Raw genomic sequence first — 14,162 nt, 5'->3', positions numbered from 1 at the left:
AGTAAAAATTTTTGAATCCCACCACCGTCTGACACCATGTACTGTTTGTGCTGTTTTAATGTGTTTGTAACATTTTTGTTTGGTTGTTAAGAACTGTATATTACTTTTGGCAAATAGACTAATGTCAGTTATGCAACAAGTGATTCATAAAGATCAAACTGGATTTATACAAGGGAGACAAATGAAAAGTAATGTAAGACAAATTGTTAATATACTGGAGTATTTGGGGAAGAACAACCAAGTCCCTGCAGTGCTTATATTTTTGGATGCAGAGAAAGCATTTGATTGATTGAATTGGCAGTTTTTAGTGAAAGTAGCACAAAAGATGCAGTTTGGAGAGCACTTCATACAATCTATTAAGGCAATATACCAGAAACAAACAGCACAAATAATAGTTAATGGTAATCTCACAGAAACTTTTAAAATTGAGAAAGGAACAAGACAGGGATGTCCCTTGTCTCCATTATTGTTTATTTTAACTTTGGAAGTATTGCTGAAAAAAATACGGGACTCGGATAACATACAGGGTATTAAGATCAGGCAACATGATTATAGATTACGAGCATTTGCAGATGATTTGTTTGTAACTTTAACCCAACCAATAAATTCAGTTACAGGTTTGATGGATATAATTAGGCAATATGGTCAAGTGTCAGGGTTTAAAATAAATACAGGGAAAACAAAGATGATAGCTAAGAATATGAATACAAATCAAAAAGAAGAATTGGAAAGAGTAACAGGATGCGAGATAGTGAAAAAGGTTAAGTACTTAGGAATCTTTATTGCAATGCCAAATGGGAAATTATACAAGTATAATTATGAATTGTTATGGCTTAAAATACAGATAGAGATGGATAAATGGAAAAAATTACAACTGTCTTTGTTGGGAAGAATAGCAGTAGTTAAATGAATGTTCTGCCCAAGTTTCTATTTCTCTTTCAAATGATACCAATACTTAAAAAGGATGCAAATTTGGAGGAATGGCAGAAAGACATTAATAACTTTGTTTGGGTAGGGAAGAGACCGAGTGTTAAATTAAAAATAATGCAGGATATACATGAAAGAGGAGATTTGAAATTGCCCAATCTAAAATTGTATTATGAAGCAGCTGCTTTGTCAGCAATTAGTGACTGGATTAATTTAACAGATGAAAGAATATTGAATATTGAAGGGTATGATTTGCTATAGGGTTGGCATGCCTACTTAGTTTATGAGAAGAAGGTGGCTAGGACTTTCAAAAGTCACATATTAAGGAATGCTCTCCTGTGTGTTTGGAAAAAATACCAATATAAATTGAATGGCAAGATACCCATGTGGGTAGCACCCAGACATGCGATAGAAAATATAAGTATAGAACAAAGACAGGATGTAATTACTTATAAAGAACTTCTGATTACAGAAAGAAATGTACTACAGTTAAAGTCTTTGAATGTATTAAGAGAGGAAAGGGCAATTCAAACCTGGTTTCAGTACGTACAGCTGCAGAATAGATGGAAAAAAGATCAGAAAATTGGTATTACACAAAGTGAAGAAAATTTGATAAAACAAATTAGGGACCAGAGTCAAATGCACATAAAAAGGTTGTATAATATATTGATAGAAATAGACTCGGAGACAGAGTTAGTTAAAGATTGTATGATAAAATGGGCACAAAATTTTGAGGAACCAATAATGATGGAAACATGGGAAAGGATCTGGGTAAGAAATGTAAAATTTACACAAGCTCAAAATTTGAGAGAAAATTTTTATAAAATGTTTTATAGATGGCATTTGGATCCCAAAAAGTTAGCTTGTATGTACCCAAACCTACAACCCAAATGTTGGAGATGTGATTGTGTTGATGCTACTTATTTTCATGTTTGGTGGACTTGTAAAAAAGTTAAAGCATTTTGGATAAAAATATGGTGGATTATTCAAAATATTCTAAAAAAAAAAAAAGGATAAAGTTTACTCCACAGTTGTTTTTGTTAGGTATAATTACAGATTGTACGGCTATAGAGACTAATTTGATTTTGAACTTAATAACTGCAGCAAGACTCTTGGTGGCGCAGTACTGGAAGAAAGAAGATTTACCTACTATTCAGGAATGGACACTAAAAGTAGTAAATTTAGCAGAAATGGCGAAAATTTCAGCATATCTAAAGGACCATTCAAATGAGAAATATATGTTAGAATGGAGAAGATGGATTGATTATATTCAAGGCAAATATCGGACTAAAAAATTTCAAATAGCTTATGAATGATCAAAGAGATGTTATAAAGAACTTAAATTTAGTTTAGTAAAAGGGGAGTTAAAAGTTCAAGAGGAGGATAGGAGGCTATAGATAATTAGCTTATGTTAGCTTATGATTGTTAAATGTTATACCAAAATGGTATTTTGCTCTGGGAAGTGGGGGGGGGAGGGAGGGGAAGGAGAGGGTTGGAAGGGGAGGAGGGAGGCGGAAGGGGAAATGTTTGTAAAACTTTTTAAAACTTTTCAATTAAAAAAAAGAGAGAACTGTCTATTACTGTGAGCTGCTGAGAGTCTTTTTTTAATTGTGGTGGGAAATAAATAAATAACCATTCCTCTTCCTTTTCTATTAGGTGTACAGTGTGTTCCCACGTTTAATGAGCTACCTCCCAGGCCCCCACAAGCAGGCCCTGGATTCTGTGGATTTGATTGTCTCCTTTGCAAAGCAGGAAATAGAGAAACACAAGGAATCCAGCTCCCAGCATGAGCCACAGGATTTCATTGATTACTATCTTCTTCAGATGGAGAAGGTATTGGGTTTACTGTGGTTCAATAGAAGAGCAAGGAATTTTTTTTTTATTGAAAAGTTTTACAGAAAAAAAAAGAATTTTCTTCCCCCCATGTTCCCCCCTCCCCTTCCCTCCCCTCATCCCACCCTCCCCCCCAGACTTCCCAGAGCAAAATACAAGGTGTTTCATTTAACAATCATAAACTAGATTAACCTACTTATCCTCAAACTACTAACTCCCCTCCTGAAACCTTAACTCCACTATAGATAACATAATACTTCTAATACATAACATTCATTCATAAGCTATTTGATATTTTCTTGTCTGATACTTATTTTGAATATAATCAGTCCATCTTCTCCATTCCGATACGTATCTTTCTTGTGTATAGTCCTTCAGGTACGCTGAGATTTTTGCCATTTCTGCTAAGTTCGTTACTTTCAGTATCCACTCTTCAATAGTAGGCAAAGAGTCCTTCTTCCAATATTGCGCTACCAACAGCCTAGTTGCTGATATTAAATTTAAAATCAGTTTAGTCTCTAATGCTGAACAATCCGTAATTATACCCAATAGGAACAGTTGAGGAGTAAATTTCAACCTTCTTTTCAGAATATTCTGCATCACCCACCAAAATTTTTATCCAAAATGCCTTGATTTTCTTACAGGTCCACCATATATGATAATAGGTTGCATCATTACATTCACATCTCCAACATTTATCTTGCAAATTCGGGTACATACATGATAATTTTTTAGGATCTAAGTGCCATCTATAAAACATTTTATAAAAATTCTCTCTCAAATTTTGTGTAAATTTAACATTTCTGATCCAAATCTTTTCCCACGTTTCCATCATCACTGGTTCCTGAAAGTTTTGTGCCCATTTTATCATACAATCCTTAACCAATTCCGTTTCTGAGTCTATTTCCAATAATGCATTATACAACCTTTTAATATGCATCTGACTTTGATCTCTAATCTGTTTCACCAGATTTTCCTCATTTTGCATAACACCAATTTTTTGATCTTCCCTCCATCTAGCTTGAAGCTGACCATACTGAAACCAAGTATAAATTATCCCTTCTTCTTTTAATTCATCTAAAGATTTCAGTTGCAGCTTACCCCTTTCCAAAAGAAGAAGCTCTTTATAAGTAATCACCTCTATTTTTTGCTCTATACTTATATTTTCTATTGCATGTCTGGGATTTGCCCATATGGGTATCTTATAATTTAGCTTATATTGATACTTTTTCCAAACCCTCAACAACGCATTTCTAAGTATATGACCCTTAAACACTTTATCCACTTTCTTTTCATATAACAGATAAGCATGCCATCCATATAACAAATCATAACCTTCTATGTTTAACATTCTTTCTTCAGTTAAGTTAAACCAATCACTAATTTGTGATAAAGCAGCTGCTTCATGATACAATCTTATATTAGGCATTTTAAGACCTCCTCTCACGTATATCCTGTATAATTTTCAATTTCACTCTTGGTTTCTTCCCACCCCAGATGAAAGTATTAACCCCTTTCTGCCATTCCATCAGATTTCCATCTTTCTTAAGCACTGGTATCATTTGAAACAAAGATAAAAACCTAGGTAGTACATTCATTTTTATTGCTGCTATCCTTCCCAGTAATGATAGTTGTAGCCTTTTCCAATTTTCCATTTCTTTCTGTACTTTTTGCCAAAGAGCTTCATAATTATTTTTAAACAGTTTCGTGTTTGAGGCTGCAATATATACTCCTAGATACTTAACCTTTTTAACTATTTCAAACCTCGTTATTCTCCCTAAATCTTCTCTTTGAGTTATGGACATATTTTTAGTTATCATCTTTGTCTTATGTAGATTTACTTTAAATCCAGATACTTTACCATATTGAGCTATTATGTCCAACATATAGGGAGCCCCTTCTATAGGTTGAGATAAAGTAACAACCAGGTAATCTGCAAACGCTCTTAATCTATAATCTTGCTGTCTAATTACAATTCCTTTTATTTTATCAGAGTCACGTAACTTATTCAACAAAACTTCTAAAGTTAAAATAAACAACAATGGTGACAAAGGACAACCCTGCCTGGTACCTTTCTCAATTTTAAACACATCTGTTAAACCTCCATTAACTATTATTTGTGCTGTTTGTTCCTGATATATTGCTCTAATTGAGTGTATAAAATACTCCCCAAAATGCATTTTTTCTATTATCTTAAACAGAAATTCCCAATTCAATTGATCAAATGCTTTCTCTGCATCCAAAAATATGAACGCTGCAGTGACCTGGTTGTTTTTTTCCAAATATTCCAATAAGTTTATAATTTGTCTAACATTATATTTCATTTGCCTTCATTTTATAAAGCCTGATTGATCATTATGAATTGTTTGTTGCATAACTGGCATTAGTCTATTCGCTAATATCTTAGCAAAAATTTTATAATCCGTGTTCAAAAGTGAAATTGGCCTAAAATTTTCAGGTTTAGTACAATTTTGATCTTCCTTCGGGATCAGTGAAACAAAGGCTGTTCTCCAAGAGGGTGGAACTCCTCCCCCTAATTGAATTTTACAAAATAGAACTCTAAGCAGTTCTACCATTTCAAGCTGTAAATTCTTATAATAAACAGCTGTTAAACCATCTGTTCCCGGAGCTTTCCCTATTTTTAATTGCTTAATTGCATCCATAATCTCCTCAGAAGTTATTGGTTGATTCAATCCTTCCCTCTGTTCCAATGTTAATTCAGGAATATTCCCTTCCTTTAAATATCTGTCTATATCTATACCTTGTATTGAGTCACTAGCATATAATTTTGTGTAAAATACTAAAAAAGCCTTTTTGATCATATTCTGTTGGTAAACTTGCTTACATCTAAATTCTATCTTACCAATGACTCGTGATTTCTGTTTTTTCCTCAGCATGTAGGCCAACCACCTAGCTGGTTTATTGGCATTACAAAATGTATTATGTTTAGCATATTGTAAGCTAGTTGCCACCTGATCAGCCATTAACATATTAAATTGCCCTCGTAATATATTTATTGTTTCTTTTACTTTCTTGTCTCCTGGATTAAATATAAGTAGTTGTTCTTTCCCTGTTATTTCTTCCTCTATCTCTTTCCGCTTCTTTTGTTGTTTTAATCTATATTTATTATTCATATGTATTAACATACCCCTCATATAGGCCTTACTAGCATCCCAGACCATTTCCATAGAAGTACCCTTATTCATATTAATAACAAAAAATTCTTTCATTTGTTTTTTAAGCTCTTTCACATTTTCTTCATATCTAAATAAATTTTCATTTAACCTCCAAGACCTCCTTTCTCCCCTCTCCTGTTCAAATTCCACCCAAACCGGACTGTGATCAGTTAAAGTTCATGGACATATCTTCGTCTTCTTCACCCTGGAAATAAAATCATTTGTGGTTAGTATAAAATCAATCCTGGAGAAGGATTGATGTCTATCCGAAAAAAAAGTAAAATCTCTTTCCTCCACATTACATTCTCTCCAAATATCTCTCAGTTCTATATCTTCCATCATATCAAAAAAAGATTTAGGTAATTTTGCACGTGTTGAAATCTTTGATAAACTTTTTTATCTTTCTGGGTGTCTATTACTCCATTCCAGTCACCCATTAATATAAAAGATTTATAATCCCATTGTATTATTTTAGTATGTAAAAATTTATAAAACTTGTCTTGTTGCTGATTAGGGGCATATATTCCAATTAAAAGCATTTTTCCAGTCTGTGTTAATAATTCAATTGCAACATATCTTTCTTGCAAGAGCAAGGAATTATTATATTCCTTGCTATAAGTAAAGAGGAGAGGCTACTGCGATTGTCTTCACTGGATTTTTCTTCTTTCTTTATGCAACTCCTAATCTAAATTTAGATTAGGAGTTGCATAAATTTAAATATGCTAATTTCAGATTGTTTCTAAATAAATAAGAAATATATAGTACCTCTGCACTTTTAGATTCTTGTTAGATCTGGATGATACTATGTGTAGGGAAATAGAAATTCATGTTTGTCAGCCCTCCACTTGTTTACCCTTTTTCTAAAAAAAGATCCATTAAATATTTTTAAAGATCCTTTTAAATGGGAAGGTCCTCCTCTCCAAAGTTTCCAGAAAAAGACTGATACTTTAAAAGCAATATTTATCCATTTAAAGTTACTTTAAAGTTACCAGCTCACTTTATTTACAATTATATGGCGTCAGTCTTGAGTCTACCATTAGCCTGATCACCACATTCAAGGTATACAGTCTTAATACTGACCCAAACATAAAATAAAAGGAAATGAGTTCAAGTCCTTCCAAAGCCAAATCTCTCTTTGATTTTGGCTACTTTAAGGTAGTGTCTTAGTGTGAACCTATCACTTTCATTATTATGCTCCTGCAGTGATTTTCCTATATAACCACAGGCGTATTTATCCTAATGACTTGTGGCACAGAGGGGAAAATAATCACAAAAAATCTGCATAGAATTCTTTGTAATTTTCATTTCCCATTTTAAACATCAGAGCAGGAATGACCCTGACTCTACCTACAGTGAAGACAACCTGGCTCAGTGTATTTTTGATTTTTTTGTTGCTGGAACTGATACCACCTCTGCTACTCTGTTGTGGGCTCTGCTTCTCTTGGCAAATCATCCCAACATCCAAAGTAAGTGAAATCTGGGCTGTGGGAAGAAGGGCCAGTCTCTGGTTCTAGAAGACAAAGGAATTATTTGAAAATACTCTCCATAATAATTTTCCTATGTAGATTCTTGACCGTATAAGCAGGAGTAAGAACTTAGCGGGTTTAAAGAAAAGCCAAGAATGCACATATATAGAGTATCCATTCTTTGGATCCTCAATAAAACTAATCTGGATGGAAACGAATTGTTAACTAATTGTCAACCTAGTCTTGCGAAGCTTCTTTTCCGGTATTATTGTACTGCAAACTAGGGCATACAAAACCTTTGCTAGACCAATTCTCAAATACAGCTCGTCTGCCTGGAATCCGCACTGTATATCGTACATTAATATAATTGAGTGAGTCAAGAGAACAGTACTCCACTCCTCTGCTCACAACAGAATGCCATATATTCTGTATAAGATGCACCGGAGTATAAGATGCACCTACCTTTTTTGGTGAGGAAAAGAAGAAAATGAAATCTCCCTCTGCCTCTGAGCAATTTTGCCTTGTTGTAGCAAACAGCAAATAGCCTGCTTTACTTTCATTTTCATTTTCAGCATAGCTTGATTAGCACAAGGGAAAAAAAAATCTGCTCCAGCAATTTACCTCTTTGCAGCAAGCAGCAGAGCCCTGCGCAAAACAGCTGAGAGCAAATCAGCTGAGAGTCGGGAGGCCGATCCAATCAACTTGTGCTAATTAGGCTGTGCTGAAGCTGAAAGGAGCTGTTTTTTTCTTGCTGTTTGCTTGCAAGGAGGTAACTGCTGCGAGGCAGAGACCAAAGGGTGGGGGCCAGTGGGTGGGCGGGGCTACATTCGGTGTATAAGACACACCTAAATTTTCACTCCCCTTTAGGGGGAAAAAAGGTGCATTTTATACTCCGAAAAATACACTACCTTATGCCACCAGGCTTGAAATTTTGGGCTTGGACAACCTAGAACTATGCTACCTATGGTCTGACCTAAGCGTAGTACATAAAATTTTCTGCTACAGCATCCTACCTGTCAATGAATACTTCATCTTCAACCGCAATAATACACAAGCAAATAATAGATACAAACTCTAGGTAAATCGCTCCAAACTAAATTGCAGAAAATATGACTTCAGTAACAAACTGGTCAATGCCTGGAATGCACTACCTGACTCTGTAGTTTCTTCCCCAAACCCCCAAAACTTTAACCTTAGACTGTCTACTGTTGACCTCACCCCATTCCTAAGAGGTCTGTAAGGGGCATGCATAAGAGCACCAACATGCCTACCATCCCTGTCCTACTGTCCCCATTTATTTATACCCATTTCCTATGTTCATATCCATTGTTCATACTTATACCTGTTATCTCATACATGTTTGACAAACTAAATAAATAAATAATGAATAAATAATCAAGGAGCGAACCAACTTAGAGCTAAGGAGGCAATTCCTCACAGTTAGAACAATTAATCAGTGGAATGACTTGCCTCTAGAGGTTGTGGGCGATCCAACACTGGAAATTTTTAAGAAGAAATTGGATAAACATTTATCTGAAACATTATAGGGTTTCCTGCACAAGAAGACCTTCCAGCTCTGTATCCTGTTATTGTCAGAGTTCCAAGTAACACCCCCAACAAAAGAAAACTCCGAGGCTTGAATTTCCTCAAAGTTACATTTTATTAGAGATGTCATATTGGCACATCTCGGAAAACCCGAATCTGAATGTTTCCAGGTTGTCCCCAACCACGTGAAAGTTCAAGTCCCTGCCCAGCACCCTCATGTCCATCACATGGTCCAATCATCCACCGTCTAAACTGAAGACACTCCCCAGTCATCCAACTCCAGGTGCCAGGGCAACGCGTCCTTGACTCTCTAAGAAAGGAATGTTATTTTGACTACATATCATCTACACTCTATGAAATCCCCCCTCCCATTTTACCACAGAAGAAGATGTGGCAGGCCTGGACAGGTCTAACAGCTATATTCTGTCATTCTGTGTTATCTTTTTAACATTTTTATCGTATTGTAAGTTTCACAGATTCACTGAAACAGTGCGATGAGTAGCCTACACATTTTATATATTTTTTTAAATAAACATACAGTTTGATCCATTGTCAGGTGGCAGCATCAGAATGCTGACATCCACATTATTTTCAAAACAATATAGAACTATTTTAACTGAATCAGATTTCCAAACTGGTTGCCATTGAATTCTGAAGACTGACGAGACTGAAGAAGATTCAGTGGAATATTTGAAATTGACTGAAACTTTTTGGACTGGATCTAATTAGAGTCCAGGAAGGACATTTTTTAATCTGCTCTCCTTTATGATACTCAAAAGGAGGATGAGATTAAATTTAATGCCCTAAAGGCTGTCCTACATCCTAAGGATTAAAATTCAGAAATAAATAAATGAAACACAATATTAAAAATGAAGATTTTTTTCCCCGTCATTCTTTTCTAGAGAAAGTCCAGAAGGAGATTGAGGATGTGTTTGGCTTGTCAGGGTCAATTTCCTACCAGGATCGGAAGAAGCTGCCCTACACCAATGCTGTGATTCATGAAATGCAACGTGTAAAATATGTCACACTATCTGGGCTTCCCAGGCAAAGTACAAAGGATGTAGAGATGAGGGGTTACCACATTCCAAAGGTGAGGAACATGTTCAGGCTACATTGCAGTAGTCCAGCACGGAGAGAAAAGCAGAATATGGCATTTGGACAGAAGGTCTCTGTTCAGGAACTGCCAATTTAGTCAATCAATTGGGCAAAAATTGCAAGCTTTTTTTTTTTTGAACAGAAATTTTTTATTGTTTTTTAAAATTCAAACAAATCAAACAAATCACTTATCTATTTAAACATTTGTGCAACCCCCCCTTCCCTCCCCCTCCCCCGACTTCCCAGAAGAAAAACAGGGTATAGATTTTACCAAACATACGCTAAAATATGGTAAGTTAATGCAAGACATTAAAACTCCCTAGACCCCTTAACTCCCACTCTACAAATTCAATCAATTGGGCAAAAATTGCAAGCTTTTTTTTCTATATCATTTTTTTATTTTTATTTCTCATAAACACATTTACACGTACAGTCATTTTCATCATTTTTCATTCATCATTTCTTTTAACTTTCATTTTTCATTTTTACTTTTTCGGGACTGCTCTTTTACCCTTTACTTTTACTCCAACCTTTCTTCTTCTCCTCCCCATCTCTTCCTTCCTCTCTCTTCTCCTACTTCCTTTGTTCTTTCTCTCCTTCTCTTTCCTACTTCCTCTTCTTTTCCTCCACTCCTCTCTTCTTCCCCCCTTCTAACCTTCTCCTCTGCTCCTCTTTCCTCTCCCTTTTCTTCCTCTCCTTTTCCCTTTCTTCTTTCTCCTCTCCTCTCCTCTCCTCTCCTCTCCTCTCCTCTCCCTTCCTCTTTCTATATTCCTTCCTCTCTCTCCTGTTGTTTCCCTTTGCAGTTCAATCTAAAGTGGTATTCGCGCGGCCTTTTGTGGGGTAACAATTATAGGTTAAAATCCAAATACCTCCCAGTTTTAAAGGTAGAACCTTAAATATTTCATATTTATCCTAGGAATATAATAAGAGTTTAAGGGCTAAATGTAAGTTCATAATTGAAGTCATTAATCAATTATGCCATGCTTCTTTGTTCTCTTCTTGGGGCAACCTGGAATTATAAAGAAATATTCATCCAGCTCTCTTTTTTAATGGGTGGAAAGGAAGAAAGGAAGCTAAGCTGTTGAGTAGTTAATGCTACTCTGGAAACTACTCTAGAAATAAACAAATAGGGGCCCATAAAGGCAAGCTAAAACCAAATGTTTCATCAATGTTGTTTGAACTTTTCTGCCTGTTTCCCTTATGAAACTGCTTCATTTAATCATCTCTTTTTCTTAACAGGGGACCGTTATTGTCGCAGACCTGCGCTCTATTCTTCTTGATCCTGAACAATGGGAGACACCTAAAGAATTCAACCCAAATCACTTTTTGGATAAGGATGGGAAGTTCATTGATCGAGAAGAGTTTCTGCCCTTCGGAATAGGTACATCCATGAGCTCAAAGTAGCTTATAACTTATAGGAAGGCTAAGGCTCAGAGTAAGCCAAGATTGGCAACTAATGTTAAAATTAACAACAAAAAATATGATTTCAGTGTGTCAGGAACAAGAAGACAATCAAGGAAATGAGAATTCCACTAATGGGAGCAGATGTCAAGAAGGTGACAGGTTCAGGGAGAAAGCCAAACAGCTTAATTTCTTCTATGCATCTGTTTTTAATGCAAAAGGAAGAAATTGCTCAACCTATCAAAAGCAGCACTGAGGGAGATAGATAGAACCAATGCACAAATCAAAATAGACAAGTAAATGGTAAGGCAATGCCTATCCACCCTGAAGGACAACCAGTCACCTGGAAAAGATAATCAAGTGGAGGATAAGTGAGCACCTAGAAATGAAGAAGTTGATCACTATATGGCATTATGGGGTTGTTAAAAACAGATTGTGTCAAGCAAGCCTTATTGCCTCCTTTCATAAAGTGACTAAATTAGTGGACCAGCAAAATGCTGTAAACATAGTATGCTTAGACTTCAGGAAGGCATTTGACAAAGTAGAGGAAAAAACTGATCTGTATGCTTTGTTTCATCTACAGGCCAACATGCATGCATGGGAGAGCTGCTGAACAGTCTACTATTTATAAGATTTAAAAAATATAGGATAGGTATTGCAATTGGCTGACCAACTATACCCGATGTCTAGTGCTAAATGGTGAGAAGGGGACTTCTCTCTTGTAGGCCCACCTCTCGCCAAACATACCATAGTGTAGCCCAGTGGTGGGTTCCTCCCGGTTCAGCCTGGTTCTCCCGAGCCGATAGCGGTGATGATATGACGTCACCAAATTGGTTCTGCCCCCACCCCCCACCCCCCGGGCCCCACCCACCCACCCCCTGCGTTATTCTTACCTTTTATTTGGCCCCACCCCCAATCTATTGCTGCCTCCTGAGTCCCAGCTGATGGCTAGAGGGAAAAAAACTGTTTAAACTCTTGCTGCGGGGCTTCAAAGGGCCGCCCTACAGCTGATCAGTGTTAAAAGAAAACAAATGAGTAGACCGGTGCCTGCAAAAATACACGAGTAGATCAGTGCCTGCAAAAATAAATGGGTAGATCAATACAGCTCTGCAAGCAGTTAAAAGCCTGGTAGACCAGTATCTCTGCTAAATCTTAAATAATTGTCACATGACCATCAAGCCACGCCCACAAAATAAGCCACACCCACAGAACAGGTAGTAAAAAAATTTAGAACCCACCCCTGGTGTCGCCTTTGAAATGGTCTACTATTGAGTATATGTTGTATTAAGTTCCTCCCTTAAGGCCTGCTCACAAACAGAGGAAACTGAGAAAAGAACTCTAGGAATTGAATCTGAGAGAAGCTACTGGGATTCAATTTGGAAATCTCTTTTCACCGTTGCAATTTTTTTTCCAGATTTCCTTCCTACTCTGGAGAACAGATTATTATCCTCTTTACGTATGTCGTGTCTCACATACAGGTCAGCGTGCATGCGTGGGAGAGCAACTGGCAAGAATTGAGATCTTCGTCTTTCTGACCAGCCTGTTGAGGGCCTTCAGCTTCCAGTGGCCTGAAGGAGTGAAAGAACTCAATCAACCCCCTATTGTAAAGATCACAGTGCATCCACAGCCTTACAAACTGTGTGCTATTCCCACACAGGCTTAAATGTATAAAAACAACATGAAAAGCATAAACCTAATTGCAAAATACTTACTCAGCATGGTAAAGATTTGCTTTGTGCCTATTCACTTAATATGCTATTTTGCTTCCTTTTATTATGCACTGAAACGTCTTCAATCTATTGCTGGGTTTACACAACGCATCTAACCAGATCAATGGTTAGATACAGGAGGTTGTGTATGGGGGGGGAAATGCTAAGTTTGCTATGTTTTCCCTTTGTTTCTTTTGGGTGGACAATAAAATATATTTCCCTTTAGTCTTAGTATCATTTTTCAATTTTAATAAATTTGTTCTATGGGCTTCATGTTAACCAGCCAGAGCAAACTTCATAGATAATCCAAAATGATGCTGACATGCTTGAAGGGATGAAATGATGCTGACAGAATTAACAGAACATGGAAAGATGTGCCAACCAGTGTATTTTCCACCCCATACTTAGGCCTGAACCTCGACTCAATCCAAATATAGGCTTCATCTAAAGTCCTCTATGGTTACAACCTAATCATTTTCTCTCTAACATTTTCCAAAGGAAACATTTTTTGCCAGTATTTCTCCACTTGTCTTTTCTGGCAATTCCTCTCCCAGAATTCTTCGGTTATTCAAACTTTCCTCAAAATCAATGCAAACAAAGAGATCCCTTGGCACAGTGGTGGGGTGCCCCCGGTTCAGACCCATTCTATAGAACCGGTAGTAAAACTGGCAGGAGGCTCCACCCACTGACCCCAACATCATCAGAATGCTTCTGCACATGTGCAGAAGAGCACGCATGCGCGCGAGTGAAGGGAACACGCCTGGCCCCACTGCAAACCGGTAGTAAAGGTAAGTAGAACTCACCCCTACCTTGGCATTAATCCTGCCTAGTTCCTTTGTTACCCTTGCATTCTGGAGATTGAGTACGTACCCAATGGAAGGAACTGCCAGGTTTCTGGCACATTCAACAAATGCCATCTGGAAACCAGTTGCATCTGAATGATACAATATAAATAGACTGATGGTCCTAGCAGCAAGCTTCCTGGTGAATGGTATATGACCTCACCATGA

The 14,162-nt window shown here is 36.8% G+C and overlaps 1 protein-coding gene across 2 annotated transcripts in view; it reads left to right on the top strand.

Moving 5' to 3' along the window:
• Positions 1-13,377, top strand: part of LOC148112992 (cytochrome P450 2J2-like) — a 32,778-nt gene extending 19,401 nt beyond the window's left edge. For both annotated transcript variants that reach the window (XM_087872407.1, XM_087872408.1), the window contains 5 exons: positions 2,584-2,760; positions 7,261-7,402; positions 9,850-10,037; positions 11,282-11,423; positions 12,922-13,377. In XM_087872407.1, the coding sequence (XP_087728533.1) occupies positions 2,584-2,760; positions 7,261-7,402; positions 9,850-10,037; positions 11,282-11,423; positions 12,922-13,106 (834 nt within the window). In that variant the 3' untranslated portion in view covers positions 13,107-13,377. The remainder of the gene's footprint in view (positions 1-2,583; positions 2,761-7,260; positions 7,403-9,849; positions 10,038-11,281; positions 11,424-12,921) is intronic.
• Positions 13,378-14,162: the final 785 nt, after the last annotated feature.

The sequence above is a fragment of the Pantherophis guttatus genome, chromosome 6 (assembly GCF_059756535.1).
Source record: "Pantherophis guttatus breed Tessera chromosome 6, ASM5975653v1, whole genome shotgun sequence".
Taxonomy (NCBI): Eukaryota; Metazoa; Chordata; class Lepidosauria; order Squamata; family Colubridae; genus Pantherophis; species Pantherophis guttatus.
Note: the sequence above shows the minus strand (reverse complement) of the source record. Positions and strands in the feature narration are given on the sequence as shown.